The 18637-nt window shown below is 41.0% G+C and overlaps 1 protein-coding gene across 1 annotated transcript; it reads right to left on the bottom strand.

Moving 5' to 3' along the window:
• Positions 1 to 6: 6 nt before the first annotated feature.
• Positions 7 to 14771, bottom strand: LOC123999351 (hepatic leukemia factor-like). Its single transcript, XM_046305014.1, has 4 exons — positions 14429 to 14771; positions 11022 to 11366; positions 3756 to 3973; positions 7 to 3213 (listed from the first exon to the last, which is right to left on the bottom strand). The coding sequence occupies exons 1-4, from the start codon at positions 14532 to 14534 to the stop codon at positions 2998 to 3000; spliced, it is 885 nt and encodes a 294-aa protein (XP_046160970.1). The 5' UTR covers positions 14535 to 14771; the 3' UTR covers positions 7 to 2997.
• Positions 14772 to 18637: the final 3866 nt, after the last annotated feature.

The following is an 18637-nucleotide window of genomic DNA, read 5'->3' as shown; positions in this document are numbered from 1 at the left end:
ACACTCTTCAAAAGAAACAGAAAATACTTTATTAGACACTATGAATTACAGATCGGGAGGCCAAGGACTGAATATCATATGTTATGCATTCATTCCATGACAGACAAGACAGAATACTCCTTTCATTGTGTATCTATGTACCCTCTGTGAAACAGTCCATTGGTGTTGCCATTAATACAATGGTAATTAGTTAATTGTAGCATTTTAAATAAGTAAAAAGACAATTGTAAATATATAGAATATTTGCTGCATTAGATCTGAACCTATTCAAGTGGTGATAATGACATTACATCGCTGAGAGACTGAGGAACAGTCAGTGTATTCAAGGCACTGGAATAGACTCAGAATTATGGTTACTTTTTTCCATTCATGGGTGAGGTAGTGAAGTCACTCTACGGGAAGGTATGTGGGCAATGTGTGGACTGGTAATGGCTTTATCCTATTCTTTCATATGGTACGTCCATGGTACAGAATAGCATGTGAAAGTACATGGACATACACAGCTAACAAAACCCATATCTGTACAGATGGGCTATAGAAATGTGAATAAGGAAAACCGTCTTCAGCCATTTCTCTAGAGCCAAAACATAGCTCTACTCTCACCTTGGCTGGACCATGATCTGCAACAGGTAAGGAACACTACACTGTATTTGGTCAATTGTGAATTTAATGCAGTATTATAGCAGAAATAGAGAACTCAGTATGCTATGCAGTGTCATTGAGAGTAATATCACTCAGGCAGTGCGGCTTACTAGAACTGCGAAGGTCTAACAAGCAGACAAACAGCAGCTACAGTAACCTGAAATTTCCCTCCCCTTCATTGTAACATCGTTCTAACTAGTGAGCATAGAGATGGCTCCAAATATTAGTTCATATCAGAATATGACTAAAGGTAAACCTTTTCAGTTTTACCATCAAAGGACTCCGGTGTCATATTTTGGCTGAGTGAAGGGAACCATAACAGGAATCTTCTTGAGACACCTAGTGGTGACATCGATGACAATCAATAGCAATAGAGACCCAATAGTGGGTCTCTTCAGAAATCGATTAAAGAGCATTCCATACATTCCGTCCTCCATACTCACAACTGTATTTCATGTTAACGTTGGTGAGACTCAATCTTAAAGCACTACGATTCCATGACACAAGGAACTAAAGGTTACTGATGGCTAAATCTATAGTATATAACCAGGATACAGGAGTGTCTTTCCAATAATGCCCAACAGTATCCGTTACTGCTGCTGGATTTGGAGGAATCTCTGTAAAACTACCACATTGTTATGGTTAAGATAACCAATATAGTAGTGTTTTGCTTTCTTTGAGTAATGTATTTGTATTCTTTAATAATATTCTGGATTCTGTGCCTTTAAAATACATAGCCAGTAATGTATAGGAAAAATACTGTACAAAAACCCCCATATAGAATAGCTTTATATAAACATCTCTTATAACCAATGTATCATCTCTGTACTGAATCTTTTGGTTTGTAGTAAACTAATTGTTTGGGATAACCACAGTACTGGACAACACCATCCTACTTTTTTCTCCCGACATCTTTTACATTCATACAGCCATCTTACAGAGGAAGGCAAAAAACGCATATCTACAAAAATACAGATATCTCTATTGATTATTAAAAGAACCACTCTTGTTAATCATGCTAAATAAAAAAGGAAATAATTCAACCACTTTGCGATTAGCTTGAGGTTTGTGTTCTGAGAAATCATGCTGAAATATTCAAATAAAAACGATGAGATGATAATAATAAGAACAACAATATCAACGACACAAATAGAAGTCATAATAATAACAATTAACAATTGAATATTTCAAAAAATTAATCTGTCCTTAACAGAAAAGATACACAAATATCAGGCAGATTAGACTGAGGAACATTGCACCAGGGCAGATTGTGACACGTGTTAGAAGATTGGTGCAGAGAGGGTTAGCGGAGTTGTGGAACAGGCTGCAGCAGAGAGACCACTGAGCACAGGGTGGGAAATCTGTCCACCATCACCATGCTAGCTTGCGCAACTCCCAACAGAAAATGAGCGTGCCGTGCAGCGCGAGGCAAGAGGGTTGTGGGTTCTACTGGAGACCAAGAGGTGCTCTGATTGGGGAAATCAGTGTGGGAGGAAAAACTTGGTAGCATGAATTAATATAGATTTGGAAAAGATTATTGCTCAATGTGTGATAGAAAAGAATCGCTGGTTTTTCTTTCCAACTGTACAGTTATACTGAGGTTTGAGAGAGAGGTTAAGTGCTAACAAGAAAATATTAAAATCACAAGAGTAGCTTATAGTCCTGATGTGATGAACTGATGTTCTATTGCAGAGCTGTAACAACAATGGACACGAAAATGTATAATATTAACAGAAGTACAATAACATTCAAAAATTGCAATACGAATGTACGGTACAAACCCGAGAGAAGGGATGCTACAGGAAGGGACAGGAACAGGGTCTTAGGTAGGAGGAGAATCCCTCTGAAAACAGCACTGGAAGAACATAAGGATGGGGAGGGAGATACATTACAACAGCTCTCAGTCCTGATCACACGTATAAAACAGGTGAGAAAGGGGGAAAACAAACAGCATGGCATCATTTACAAAATGAACAGAGGAAAGAGGGGACAGGGTAGGGATCCGGAGAGTAGGTTGTTGGCTCATTAACACTCAAAGTGCCTTCTAGTACTTGAAAGAGGAAAGTGTGTGTGCATACTGTACATACATACTCATACCCCATGTACATGAAGGGTGAGTGAGAAAACAGAAGGAAGAAACTAACAGATGCCAGTGACAGAATTCAAATTCCAAATGATAGAATCATATAGGATTATCATGTACAGGGGTGAGGGGCTGGTGTGTGTGTGTGGGTGTGTGTGTGTGGGTGGGGGGGTGGGTGGGGGCGTAGTGCCACCAAAAGGGAGGCACATTGTCCATTAAACTCTTGGGTGAGGGGGTGAGAGGGAAGGGTGTGGACGTTGGTTTGGGGAGGTTCACAGGGGCCCATGCTGAGCCTCGTATTTGGCCACTATGTTCTTGGTGCGACCCAGTTCCTTCCTCAAGTCGGCCACCTCTGAGCGAAGTGCACCGTTCTCCTTCTCTAGGAAGCCAGCCCGGATGGCAATTTGGTTCTCCTTCAGTCGCCTGGCATCCCGTGATCTTTTGGCTGCCACGTTGTTCTTTCTGCGTCTGGCCCAGTACTTGTCATCCTGGAAAGTGAGGTGAAACACACTGTTGTGATTCATATATTTTTGTCACACTACCTGTGGTATTGTAAAATTATAAGTGATTCACCTGAGTAATAAACCGTATTCCAAACCTATTATTTATGTCAGCACGCATCTCATTTTCACATTTCCATAACGTTGTTTAAAACTGCCTGACACCTTCAAGCTCCTTTGCACCCTGCAGGAAGCCATCTTACCTCAACAAACAAAATAGTACATGTGATACTCCTCTTCCAACAACATCGTATGACCCGGGTTAAGGGTGAATGACCACGGCTAAACCTGTCAATCTAAATCCTGGCCAAGTTCGCCTCCTCCCTATCAATACTGAAAAAGCTGCCGGTTTGGGTTTGCGCCAACGCTCCTCCTTATATTGTGGTTTAAAATACTTCTGGTTATTTAGGTGGAATAAGTCCACTTGCTGCTTACATAACATAAGAAAACATGGTGCTTTTTTGAGTTTTTGGCCAAACAAGTGGCGAACCCTTTCAACCTTCCACATAAGTAGGCTCCAGGTAGGTTACCTTGAGATCTTCAGGGATGAAGATTTTGCGTGCCTTTTTGATCATGGGCTGTGGTTTGAGCTCCTCTGGGGCGAACTTGCGTTTTCCGGGGTCAAACATCTCCTGTCCGGGTACGCTGGACAGAGCCAGGTCTGCAGGGTCGGGCTCGTAGCCCACTGGAACTTGAATAGACTCTGGATCGATGGGGCTGGGGGTGTTCCTGGCAGCTGAGGGCAGCACTGCAGGAGAAAGGCAAAGGAAAACAGGTTAGAGGGTCTGCTGAATTACATCTGGGCACTGTTAAGAAGAGACTGTACTCTCAAAGAGCAGGCTTTGAGGTGCAATGGTCCTGGAGAAAGTAATGGTTAGAAATTAGGCCTTATTAGACCTCAACTGGTTTCCTTAAAATGAAGGTTCTAGAATCTGCCTTTAAATGTAATATAAACAGCTATGACAAAAGTCATTAGTACCCCCCTCACCTCCTACCCCGTACCAGGTGTAGTAGGGGTACTTTTGAGTTCTCAAAAAAGCCCCCTTTAAAAATTCCCAAGGAGGGCACTTAGGGGGAAACAAACACACGTGTGCCTGTTTACATCATAGTATTCTGCCATTCTGTTCTGTATCATGGTTGTGCTTTACAAAGCTGATCCTCTAGAAAAGGGGTGTCAAACATACATCCCGGTTCAATGTGGCCTACAGGTGATTTGAGTGAAAAAAAAACTCATATTTGTTTTTCAAAAGGACAATGAGCCAACACACTTCCTATTTGACCAAGAAAGAGAATGCTGCTTTATGTTTTGGATCATTGTCTTGTTGGAAGACAAATCTCTGTCCCAGTCTCAGGTTTTTTGCAGACTCCATCAGGTTTTCTTCCAGAATGGTCCTGTATTTGGCTCCATCCATCTTCCCATCAATTTTAACCATCTTCCCTGTCCCTGCTGAAGAAAAGCAGGCCCAAGCCATGATGCTGCCACCACCATGTTTGACAGTGGGGATGGTGTGTTCAGGGTGATGAGCTGTGTTGCTTTCACGCCAAACATAACGTTTTGCATTGTTGCATCCTTCCATTTCAATATTATCGCTTGCACAGTGCTCCTTGGGATGTTTACAGCTTGGGAAATCTTTTTGTATCCAAATCCGGCTTTAAAATTCTTCACAACAGTATCTCGGACCTGCCTGGTGTGTTCCTTGTTCTTCATGATGCTCTCTGCGCTTTTAACGGACCTCTGAGACTATCACAGTGCAGGTGCATTTATATGGAGACTTGATTACACACAGGTGGATTGTATTTATCATCATTAGTCATTTAGGTCAACATTGGATCATTCAGAGATCCTCACTGAACTTCTGGAGAGAGTTTGCTGCACTGAAAGTAAAGGGGCTGAATAATTTTGCACACCCAATTTTTCAGTTTTTGATTTGTTGAAAAAGTTTGAAATATCCAATAAATGTCGTTCCACTTCATGATTGTGTCCCACTTGTTGTTGATTCTTCACAAAAAAATACAGTTTTACATTTTTATGTTTGAAGCCTGAAATGTGGCAAAAGGTCGCAAAGTTCAAAGTTCAAGGGGATATATATATATATATATACATATATATATATATATATATATATATATATATATATACATACATATATATACATATATATATATACATACATATATACATATATATATATATATATACATACATATATATACATACATATATATACATATATACATATACATATATACATACATATATACATACATACATACATACATACATACATACATACATACATATATATATATATATATATATACATATATATATACATATATATATACACACACACACACACACACACACACACACACACACACACACCTTAAAATGTCTAAAACCAAATTGAAAATATGTAGAAAAGATAATGGTCCTACAATCATATAGTTTCTTGACTGTGTCCAGCTCGCTAATAATCACCGAAATGAAAGCTAGACAGTCAGGGAGCATCAGAAATTCAGAAAACAGAGACTACAAGACTATTTGTTGCAGATTTTTACAGCAAGGAAATATAACACATTTTTTTGTGTGGCCCTCCGGACCTCGTTGACGACCATATGCGGCCCCCGGGGAAAGATTAGTTTGACACCCCTGCTCTAGAATCAATACCAGCCTTGCATGTGAAGACGGACTATATTCTTATGTCCGTCTTATTCTATACATGCTCATCAAGTCAATGATGATTTCATCTAAATAATTCTACAACTGGCCTTGCTCCCAGTGAAGCAATATAACTGTGGTTGCACCTTTTAACCAACAGGCGGAGCACAGAACACACACACACATTTACCGATACACAGACAGACAGACACTCTCACAAACACAGAAGATATGTTATTTAAGCCTTTCTGGGGCCCTGTTATCAGTGCCTCTAGTCAGCTGAGCTCAGGCAGACAACAACATTTTGTCTGTAAATTGACTTAAGGCAACCTCCTCGTCAGCCAGCCTCAACATGTGCCTCTGCAATCTCTCTGTGGATGTTACGTAACACCTAATAGATTTCTATTGCACAGAGCAGCAGGTCAGCAGTTGACACGGTTTCACATTCTACCCTTCATCATTCAGTGGATTAGCAAGCAGAACTGAACAACTTCATTGGATGGCTTCATCAAATCAGCTGTAATTTGATTGGTGGCTGGCGGTGAGCATCTTATGACAGTAAGCTAATAGAGCCCAATGTCAGTGTATTTACCTGAGATTCATCCACTTAAACAGCTTGACAATTACAACAACTCACAATCAAAGGACTGTAGTCTTTTGTAGTTGGTTTGAAAACTTAATGAGGAATGAAAGAAATACAAATTCTTCCTGTGGACGGTGAAAACACTTCACTCAAACAGAATTCAAAGGCCGACATTTTAGGTCACTTCCTACGTCATGGCCCAGCTCCTCTGTGCTTTAAGCTGGCTACGGCCTTAAGCCTTCTGACCTTTGGTCACAGCAGCATTTCTAGCTCCAGCCAGTCCTGGTTGAGATTTAAGCCAAGGCCAACATACAGGTCTGACTTGCTTGTATGTTATGCAGAAGGAAGTAAGACAGCTACTCCAGCCCTTTCAGAAGAGAAAACAAATATGTAGGAATTTAGAGAAAAAAATATGGATGAATATGTATGCACTCATACATAAGTCACTCTGGATATGAGCATCTGCTAAATTGCTAAAATGTAGACACGCAAGCATGACAACTACACTCTAGCTTCACCAGTGAATCATTGCATCAGTAGTCACTGACACATTAAGCTAAAATGGCTGGCCATCCAATGTGGTACTTCAGCAGGGGTCCAAGTCAATGCCTCATTTTAGTGAATTGTCAAGAACACGTTGGCTGCATGTTAGTCCCCAACAATGACAGGCCACTGACTAACACTGTCAGCTTAGTGCCAAGCTACTTACAAGGGCTAAATCAGACGCTGTCCAAAACAATCTGTCAAAAGTATATCACTTATATAAATAACAAGCACTGTGGCCCAGACATCTTATCACTTTAACCATTAATTCTGACCAGATTACTGAAGTAAAAATACAGTGACATGCTTTACTGGCTAAGAGTGGCCTGGTGAAAAGCCTGGCTGATAGTGCCCTATAGAATTTGGCTGTGACCTCCCCTGTACGAACCTCCAATAGGAAGAAACAACACACACATGTCTGACAACATGTGTTCAACGTCCACCAAAAATAGATAAAAGGTAAGAGCTCTGCGTCTTGTTCCTTCTCCTGTAGGTAAATGCTCAGATTTGCATTGTGTGGGTGGGTAGTAGAACCAGTGCAGATGGGACGGAGGGCTAAGATGGCTCTGACCTGACTCTCACCTGCATGTTCTTCCTCTGACTGCTGGACAGTCAGGAGAGAAACTCAAACCCTCTTTAAAATGGTTTGATTTTCATAAACATTTTAAGCTTGACCCCTAAGGAATGACAACAGAGTCTGTGCCTTTTCCAACCAATCTTCAAAATGAAGTGTGAGCTAGTCGGGGATTCCTATTATTGTGTTAAGTGTTTACTGTATATGAATGTGATGCTAAACAACATGGAGTCCACAGAACTAACCACACCTCCCCTTTATCTGTTTACTATAGAGAGAGGATTTCCATAGGTACCACACAACTTATCAGACAGTCACTTCCATGGCACACAAGTTTAGACCTGACCTTTGACCTTGTCTACATTCCACTTCCCTTTTGGCCCCTGCCAACAATAGACCGAAGGCCCCTTATTGAACCAGCAGTGGGACCCGCCCATCGCTAACTCCACTGGATATCTGCTGTGATAACAAAGCTATCTCAGGCTGCATTGTGCTTGCATGCAATATGGAATTGGGAGGTTGGTGGGGCAGGCTAGGCTGGAGGTGTATGTGATAGCAGTATAGCCTTGACCATGTGATCTCATCAGGGTTCAACCTGTGCCTCTGCTATGGCTCCGACTGGGCTCTGTCTGGTGAGAGACAATTAAAGGAAGGAGGTGAGGGAGAATTAAAGGAAGGAGGAGAAACTCATGCCATGACAAGCTCCCGTTAGCAGTGGGGCTACACATGGCGGATTCATGTGTCTGTCAGGAAGATCTACCCGCACATGTGAGAGGGAATGTGCATAACGGCGAGATGACAGGCCCTGTGAAACTGTACCAGACGAAAAAATAAAAAAAATAAAAAAACAAACATGCTCACTCGCACTGAGACAAATATACATGCACGTACACCCTCACATGCTGGGATTCTTTGTACTGTAACTGTACAGATGTAACTCTTTGACACGAGTGACAGACTTGTGTCCGGATGTACTATTACTTCCTGTGGTGAGGCCAAAAACTATGTGACAGACTTGTGTCCGGATGTACTATTACTTCCTGTGGTGAGGCCAAAAACTATTTACAGTACCACGTCAAGGTGTGTTCCTAGCTTTTTTCTTTATTTTTTTACTTTGTGAAAGCAGTGGGGAAATAAATACTGAGAGGAACATTGTGGTCACTGTAGGCACACTGAGGAAGGACATACTGTGTTTGGCATGAGTAATAATGTCATCATTAGAAACAAACTATTACACTTCTGTCTCTGACTACTTTTAAGGGACAAGCTAAATCATCTTAAAATGTGTCAAACAGAATGTCATAGATCAGAAGAAAGTAGTGAAGGTTTTTGTTTTTTTTCCCATGGCAATTGTGAGGCTATTTTTGGAATGGATGGGAATTTAGGGCATTTGCAATTCCTTCAAATGTGATTTCAAATCACAGTAAAAGCATGCTAGGTGGATCAGCGTAATAGTGGGGGGGGGGGGGGGGGGAATTGATACAGTAGAGTATCGTAATATTAATACTATTTATGACAATATTATATCAATTTTATGACTCCAAGTATCAATTCTCAACAGCAAACCTTTTGTATATTTTCTGCTAGGTAGTTGACGCTAGCTGGCGCTAGTCGGCTGTACCAAAACATTGGTATTTCTCCTTCTATAGCGTTGGCCTCAATCTTCTATTAAAAATGGTGAGCCAACATGTTTTCAGCACTTTTATTTCCATGACGGATCCAAACTATTTTATCATGGGTCTCTCGTGTCCCCCTGCAGCAGACATAGTGATCCATATGTCATGAACATAAAATCAGAATACATATAGAATCGCAATAAATATCATATTGGCACCGAAGTATCACGATAATATCATATCATGAAGAGCCCTGGCAATTCCCAGCACTACCATTTAAGTGGTATGTCATATGAATTCAAGTCCACTACACAGGCCAGTTTCACTAGATCCCCATCACTGTTCACGTTGGGACTTGGTAGATCATTAATGACTAAGATGAAAAAACCTTTGGACATACATAGGTCTATTGGAATAAAAAGGCAGCAGAATGTGTTTTGTGTAAGTGTTCAACTTCTATTCAATCTGAGGATGTTTACTGATAATGGTGTCAACTCATATCCATAAAACCTCAAGAAGTATGGGACAAGCAAAATATAGGTCCCACCGAGCAGAGACATTGTAAACATGAGCTTCTGTTATACTCTGGAACATTATAAAAAGGCAGGTTTCCATATAGTGTGGATGTGATTATAAGGATTGTATTTGACACACTGTGCTCTACCAACAATGTTAATGAGAAGATATCACACACACCAACCAAAATACAGACCAAAGTTACTATATAACACAAACCAATGGCCACACAGAAATATTCCCTTTAAACATATAACGTAACTGATGTGATAACACCTTATTTATACATTTTTATTAACTAAAACAGGGTCATAAAGACAACTACCATCCTCATCATTAATTAACTAGTTTCAAAATAAAACAATTACAGGCAATAGAATCACTGTTTTCCCCTCGACTAGAAGATTCAGATAGGCTGTCCATTATTTAGCAACAAAGAATTGGCTAGCACAAACCAGATTACATCTGCCTGCTCCAACAAACACAACAATTACACTGACCCTTTTTATTCACTCCCCCACTTTCAAGAGGCTGAAACCATGACAACTAGCCTTATGGAAGATGTTTGCCTTGGTGATGCATGTAAATAAGGTATGTTTATCCTCACACCTCTAAATAACAGGGTACCAGGAATGTGTGTTTCATTAAGGAGGAACGTTTAACTTTTTTCTGGTTGTCTCTTCAGTAGGCAGCAACAGATAAGTCAAGATTCACCTTAACCAAACAAAGCATTGCGTGCCAAGCAACAAAATGAGCCTGATCTAAATCAATATTGGAATGTCATCGGGAATGCAGTAAAACTGTAAATGTTTGTTGACAAAAACTACACAGTTGAGGGATCAAAACTACAACCCACCCAAGTTGTACAACTACTGTCCCTCCAGTTTAACTTTCTAGTACTTGGCACAATGCCACTCAAGCTCCAAAGTCCAGGGCCAGAATTGTAGAAGAAATGTCCTAGCATTCTCAAAGCCCCTGAAGTAGCCTAAATACTGAGAAACCTCTATCTGTTCTTTTGGTCAGAGTAGAATGGGGTATACAGTAAAGGAGAAAGTTTAGTGTTGAGAAGACAACCTGGTCATGATATGCATGCTGAGTACACCAGGTGGATAAACAGCGCCCGGGGCATATTATTACAAAGCGTAACAACTAAGGCTTTGACCATAGAGATTTGCCCTAATTTGAGAGCTATAGGAGGGTTGTGTGTGTGCGTGTGTGCGTTTGGTTGACCTTGCAGATGTTAGCCCTCGTTTGAGAGTGTTCCTGTGCTGTGTGTGTGCTGTGTGTGATATGGTCTTTTACCTGCTCCGGCTGGGGGGCTCTGGAGACAGTTTTGGGAGACCATGGCTGTATGAACAGAGATAGTGGCGTGGCTATTGAGGTCAACCACAGAGGGTATGGGGGGTGCAGGGGAAACCTGCTGGATAGTGGGCTGCCGGGACTGCTGTGGCTGGTTTTCGTTATTCTGAGCTGAGTTTGCGGGGATGCCATTCTCTGACAGAAATTCTTCCAGGTCCATGTACTCCAGCTGAAAGTTGTCCCCATCATATGGCAAGGTCTTGTCCCACAGGGTTGGCCCTAGGAAGGCTGACTGTGGAGTATTGGCACCGCCTTCCTCATCCAACTTTTTCTCATCTTTTCCAAAACCTGCAAATATTTGGAGAGAGTCATATCACGGTTAGACCAAAACAGACAAACAATGTCAAAACAGCTTAGCCAATAAAAGGCCAAGGTTTTAATTTATACACACACACACAAATATCTAAAGCCCCTGTTGTTGATTAAGCGTATACTTGAGGCATATGTGAATGTTTATATACTTGATGCAAATATATGAATAACCAAACTACAGTAAACACCCCATCAACTCCAAAAGCAAAAGTACCCTCGAGGGGACAACCTCCAGTCTCAGGAAATATATTTTAATTTCTCTTCAACCTATTTCCAGAAGTTTTAAAGAGTTTTTTCAAATATTATATATATAGTCCCTATCAAGTTGTTGACAAATAAGTACTAAATGGTTTCTAGCCTGGCTAGTCTTCGGAATACTCTTTACAGTAGATTACAAACTTCCCACACTGTACTACTGTTGGACTTGCTTTTGCCCTTTAAAAGTATTTTTGTAGTAGTGTTAAGATTGTCTAAGTTGTTGGGAAAGTTGTCAAAATGTCAGTTCTTTTAAAAAGTTTCGATAGAATGTAGTTGATGTGGTTAATAAAACAGTGGTTGTTTGATTGGTAGAAGATATTTCTGTTCTGATTTAAATAGCATAGAAGTAGACCAAGATGCCATATCCTCTAAGTTTTTGCCTAAATTGTTAGGAAAGTGGTCAAAGTAGCTGATGTGTCAAAAGTCTAAATGTTTACTTACTGTCTCATGGTAGAAATGTGCTCAACCAGTGCTATAAAATGTTACATTTCTGAAAGTTATATGACATTTAATTCAACAGTGGGAAGTTAGCTTAACGAATGCAGTGGATAACCGTTACTAAAACAGCTGTCACTTTTGATCAGAAGAAGATAACACATTCAAATTATTATTATTATTATTATTATTATTATTAAATCTGAAATCAGAACAGAATTGCCATGACACCAGAGTTTTGACTTCGATACCAGGTTTAGTATCACTATACTCAACACCAAAATGAAACCAATTGGAAAAAAGAAAGGGTATTAGCCAAAGTCACAGAATGGTAATTGATCCAGATGGATCTTTTGAGTCCATTATCATTACATTTGAAAAATGTTTTAATGTATGCATTAATTCATAAATTATTAAATAAATGTCACCTTTTTTTAACCAATCAAACTACATAACATTATGGTCATCATTTATTTGAATGGTAAATCTCTAGTCTATTGATAAACTGGGTAAATCGTGATGTAGCCTAGGCCTATTTACAATACCAGGGAATGCATATTCAATAGGAGTGTGTCCATGCATTGAGTTATTGACCTTGTTTTGGCTGATTTCATTGGGCTACAGATGAAAACCAATCGGTTCCCCTTCCATTTGAGACTTATTTTAAAGTATGCGCGTTCTCTTTAAGACTCATGACGTCATTCACACACACCTTTGAAAACATTTATTAACAGTTTCATCATTTCTACATGCTGTTTTTCACTGTTCAAGTGTGTTAACGTATGTGCAGCATAAGTGGTGATGCAGCTCAGACTCCCAGTGGTTCCTCCAGGCAGGTTCGGGCTAGCAATGAATGAGTAAGTGGAGCAGGCACGGTGCTCTCGCGCTATAAGGGGACATCGGCTACGCTGATTGACAGACTTAATCCTCTCTCAATCCGTTGACGACATGAGACATGACAGAAGTACCAAATATAACAAAATATTCTAGTATCCAACCGTTTTTCAGGTTCTAGTATACAAAAAGTACTAAAGTTTCGGTATATCGTGAAATACGCATTTGAATAGCAGAGAAGTAGACCAAGATCTCATACTCTCTTAAATTGTTTGTCTAAAGTGCTGGGGAGCTCGGAAAAAAAAGAAAAAAAGACAATTCAGTTACTAAAACAGCTGTACCGTTTTATCGCAAGAATATATTTGTTACGATTTCAGATTTCAATAGCAGAAAAGTACAGGAAGATTCCATACGCCCTAACTTTTTGTCTAACTTGTTGGCAAAGTGTCAATGTAGCTGATTGTTGTCACATTGTTCACAGTGCATAGAATGTTGGATGTAATGATGTCACAATGGGACCTTTGGAATGTTGAAATCCCTTTAGAGTGGATGGAGGACAAAACGAAGGGCAAATAGCTTTATAGTTTAGAAAGTGTAAAAAGGACATCCCAAAAGTGTATACAAGCACACTGGTCCTGACCACTCTGCACTTTTTTAAAGTTTGAATGACGTTTCTAGCTTAAACGGTGTACGAAAAATAGCATTCCAAATAATAATAAGTACTGTAGGACAAAAACTTGCAGCGGGACGTTTTCTGTCGTAAGTCACATGAATTAAAGGGATAGTTGTTACACTGTATCCTTATCAGTCCGAAGCTGTCATACCAGGAATGTATTTTGACATTTAACGACGAAATTGCAACCATCATGGATCATACTGTACTCCTTCCCGATCTGGCTAGATGTAGTAGTACTAATACATTACACTTAATGCGGAAATCGGCCGTATAAACAATAAAGCGAATCCCCGACACTGGTTCGGTAAAAAGCTGAGGGATGGGGCTGACAAATGTAACCACTCAAATGCATAGACATGAAGAGTTAGAGTTATGGATACAAGGATTGACCATCCATGATATCAAAATTATAGTTGTAACCATGTTGAGGCTATATTGTGTTTGTTTACATTTTCATTGTTTACAAACATTGGAGTAAAACATTCTTATATTTGGGGTTCTGATGGGGTATGACAGTTGAACTAAGCTCATTAGGCATTTATAAGTTCTACTCTTCAAGAATCAATGTATAAGTCCAAAAGTGGATGTAGCAACAGTGATTGTCCCTTTAATTTACACTTGAATCAACGCCAATTCTTAGTAACTAAAGGTGAGAAACACCGGGCTACTGAAATATTGTAGCCTTCGGAGACGTCGTTTTTTTCTGCATTGTATCTTGCTTGCTCACGCGCTGCAACACTGACAGATCATGCTTGAAAGCGAGAACGACAAAAACAATCGTCTCAAAAATGAATGTAAACTACCACGTAACAAATTATTTGATGTCTGCGTTTACCTTCTTCGTGATGAAATGGCAGCTTCATTGGATTCTCCAACAGGGATTTCAGTACGCCATTAGTTGGAGGTTGGAAAGATGAGTTTAAAGGATCAGGTCTGGACATTTTCAATTGCTGTTATTCCAAAAGAAGACCCACGTTTGAAAATATGTTAAACAAACACCAAACGTCAATGCTTGACCCAACCTGTAGTTCAGACCGAGAAATTGATATCCGCGCAGAAAATAACAATTACGGGTTTCGTCCAACGACGCTAGTTCGAGAAGGCAGAGAACGAACTGGATGTGAAGCTCAAGATGGTTCACAATCCATTTGTGGACACCGATGTACATGACGTCAAACCTGGCAAATACTTGAATACCGACTCTGCGAATGAGATGGAGGGAAGGAAGGACTGACCACTGCTGATTTGGGAACTTATTTGTTTCACGGTTTTCCCTATCATTTTTTTCTCAGTCCTTTTCTCCTTGAAAATATATATATGTCAATCATGTTAATTGACAGATTACTCCGACATGGCGTATGTGATCGTTGTACTACCCATATGTAGTGCAAGATCCATAGATTTAGCCCCCCATACAGTTCTCTTTCTCCCGGTTTTCTATTGTGTTATTGACTGCACGTTTGTTCATTCCATGTGTAACTCTGTGTTGTTTGTGTCGCACTGCTTTGCTTTATCTTGTCCAGGTCGCAGTTGTAAATGATAATTTGTTCTGAACTGGCCTAGCTGGTTAAATAAAGGTGAAATAAATTGATGAAACACTGGTGACAGCAGTGGGCTCATTGTGGTGTTCTCTCAGGGCCTTGTAAGCATGTGAAGCTTTGAGTGTGAGGATATACAACCCTTCTTTAAAGAGGATATTGTCATTTAGGCCTACTGCAATGTGGTGTAGTGAGCTTCGTTGGACACATACACAGAGGCCTGTGTTATTAGGTGCTCAGCTCTGTAATAGGATATGGATCAAGCCCCCATCATAGCTCTCTCGCTCCTGTACATTCAATAGATCATTTAAAGCTTGTTTCCACCAAACTGGTAATTATTCAACTCTAATATTTTTTTTGTCACACACTGGATAGTTGTAGGGAAATGTGTTGTTTTACAGGGTCATCCATAGTAGGGTGGCACCCCTGGAGTAAATTAGGGTGGCACCCCTGGAGTAAATTAGGGTGGCACCCCTGGAGTAAATTAGGGTGGCACCCCTGGAGTAAATTAGGGCTAAGTGCCTCAAGAGCACAGCGACAGACTTTTCACCTTGTCAGCTCGGATATTCAAACCAGTGACCTTTCAGTTACTGGCCCAACATGCTAACCGCTAGGCTACTAAAAGGAGTAGGCTTATAACAGGTGTGCCAACTGTACATTTCTTAACCTTAGATCTATAGGCCTACTATTGGCCACAGAGTAATTGAATTATACAAACATTTATTTTAGCCCTCTATTATGTCCTACAAACATTTAACCTATGGTCTACAACAGCCCTCCACTAATTTTTCTTAAAACATAAAACCAATCAATTAGAATGATGCTAGTACAAACAATTCCCAGGACATCTACAGCACCTAATGTCACAGGAAAGCAGAAACAATCATCAAGCACATCACATCAATTCAAATTGTATTAGTCACATGCACCGAATACAACAAGTCCTTACAGTGAAGTGCTTACTTACGAGCCCCTAACCAGCAATGCAGTTTAAAAAAAATACAGATAAGAATAAGAGATAAAAGTAACAAGTAATTAAAGAGAAACAGTAAAATAACAATAGCGAGACTATATACAGGGGGGTACCGGTACACAGTCAATGTGCTGGGGCACCGGTTAGTTGAGGTAGTATGTACATGTAGGTAGAGTTAAAGTGACTATGCATAGATGACAACAGAGAGTAGCAGTTGTGTAAAGAGGGGGTGAGGGAAGCACTGCTAATAGTATGGGTAGCTATTTGACTAGATGTTCGGGAGTCTTATGGCTTGGGGGTAGAAGCTGTTTAGAAGCCTCTTGGACCTAGACTTGACGCTCTGGTACCGCTTGCCGTGCGGTAGCAGAGAGAACAGTCTATGACTAGGGTGAGTGGGGTCTTTGACAATTTTTAGGACCTTGTTCTGACACCACCTTGTATAGAGGTCCTGGATGGCAGGAAGCTTGGCCCCAGTGATGTACTGGGCCATTCACACTACCCTCTGTAGTGCCTTGCGGTCAGAGGCCGAGCAGTTGCCATACCAGGCTGTGATGCAACCAGTCTGTACATAGGACAGTGGTCTATAAGATGCATGGTAGAGTAACCGAGTGGTAGTCGGCTAGTGACAGTGACTAATTTCAGGGCAGGGTACTGGGTGAAGGCCGGCTAGTGATGTCTATTTAACAGTCTGATGGCTTGAGATGGGTGTTTTTCAGTCTCTCCGTCCCAGCTTTGATGCACCTGTACTGACCTCACCTTCTGGATGACAGCAGGGTGAACAGGCCGTCCAAGCACACCAAGACAGTCGTGAAGAGGGCTCGACAAAACCTATTCCCCCTCGGGAGACTGAAAAGATTTGGCATGGGTCCTCAGATCCTCAAAAAGTTCTACAGCTGCACCATCTTTTTGAGGATCTGAGGACCCATGCCAAATCTTTTCAGTCTCCCGAGGGGGAATAGGTTTTGTCGAGCCCTCTTGACGACTGTCTTGGACGGGATGAACCAGACTTTTGGAGGTCTACAAAAAAAATTCTGAGGTCTTGGTGGATTTCTTTTTATTTTCCCATGACGTCAAGAAGAGGCACTGAGTTTGAAGGTAGGCCTTGAAATACATCAACAGGTACATCTCCAATTGACTCAAATGATGTCAATTAGCCTATCAGAAGCTGCTAAAGCCATGACATCATTTTCTGTAATTTTTCAAGCTGTTTAAAGGCACAGTCAACTTAGTGTATGTAAACTTCTGACCCACTGGAATTGTGATACAGTGAATTATAAGTGAAATAATCTGTCTGTAAGAATCATAAAATACGGGATGAGATGTTAAAAACTGTCCATTGTGCCAATAGATGGTATGCACTCACATGAGATTTGCCGTGATGTTGACAGAGTGGCATGGGAGGTTTATTTCTTAGACTGGGTTAAGATGTCAATTTTGGGACACATCCTCAGTAGTGTGCCTTCGAATCAGTGGGTGTTTCGGCCTTTAATCACTAAACACCCTCATCAAAGGTGGCCAGCTAAAGGGTGATCAAGCCTTAGCTTGTGTCCCATGCCCAATTAAGATGTCCCACGGGACTATGCAAGGCAGGGGCGTCCTCTTCCCTGAGCCAGCCCGACAGCTGACCGCATACCTCATATGCCCTCCTCAAGTTGGAGGGATCTGAATTGGGTTTTCAGGTGGGGATTGGGGGTCATGAAGTTATAGCCCAGCAAGGGTCCTTCCGTTTGATCCAGATCCACTGGCTGCCTCTTTCAGCTGCTTGAGAAACTGCTCTGACGGTCTGCCGCAGAGCCTGTCCATGGATTCCAAGTTCTTTCAGAAATCTGATGGTGGAAGAAGCCACGAATCCTCTGCATCCCACTTCAACTGGCCAGACTTTTGCATTCCAGCCACGCTGAGTTGTGTCTGCTGCCAACTCTGTGTAACGCAGTTTCTTACGCTCATAGGCCTCTTCAACAGAGTTTTCCCACGGGACTGTGAGCTCTATGATGTACACAGCCTTTCGTGAAGGGGACCAGAGTACCATGTCTGGCCTACGTTTGGTAGAAGCAATCTCAGGTGTAAAAATGAGTTGCTGGCCAATATCAACAAGCATCCCGGGCCATGGCTAGGTGTCCAGTTTCTGGCTTCGTAGGAGGATGCTTGGGCCTTTTCCGTCCCTCCCGGATGAATGTTGTTGTTTTAACGGGATTGCTTGTTTTTGGAGGTAATGAATTGGTTGCACTCCTCTTGGTCTCAAGTGCTGCAGCCAGGCTCCTGATTGTGCCTCCAGGTAAACAATTGTTGGAAAAATTACTTGTGTCATGCACAAAGTAGATGTCCTAACCGACTTGCCAAAACTATAATTTGTTAACAAGAAATTTGTGGAGTGGTTGAAAAACGAGTTTTAGTGACTCCAACCTAAGTGTACAGTATGTAAACTTCTGACTTCAACTGTATGTATGTGTGTCCCATCATCCCATCATATATACAGTACCAGTCAAAAGTTTGGACACCTACTTATTCCAGGGTTTTTCCTTTAATTTGGACT

The sequence above is a fragment of the Oncorhynchus gorbuscha genome, linkage group LG16 (assembly GCF_021184085.1).
Source record: "Oncorhynchus gorbuscha isolate QuinsamMale2020 ecotype Even-year linkage group LG16, OgorEven_v1.0, whole genome shotgun sequence".
Taxonomy (NCBI): Eukaryota; Metazoa; Chordata; class Actinopteri; order Salmoniformes; family Salmonidae; genus Oncorhynchus; species Oncorhynchus gorbuscha.
This window is presented reverse-complemented; position numbering and strand designations above follow the sequence as displayed.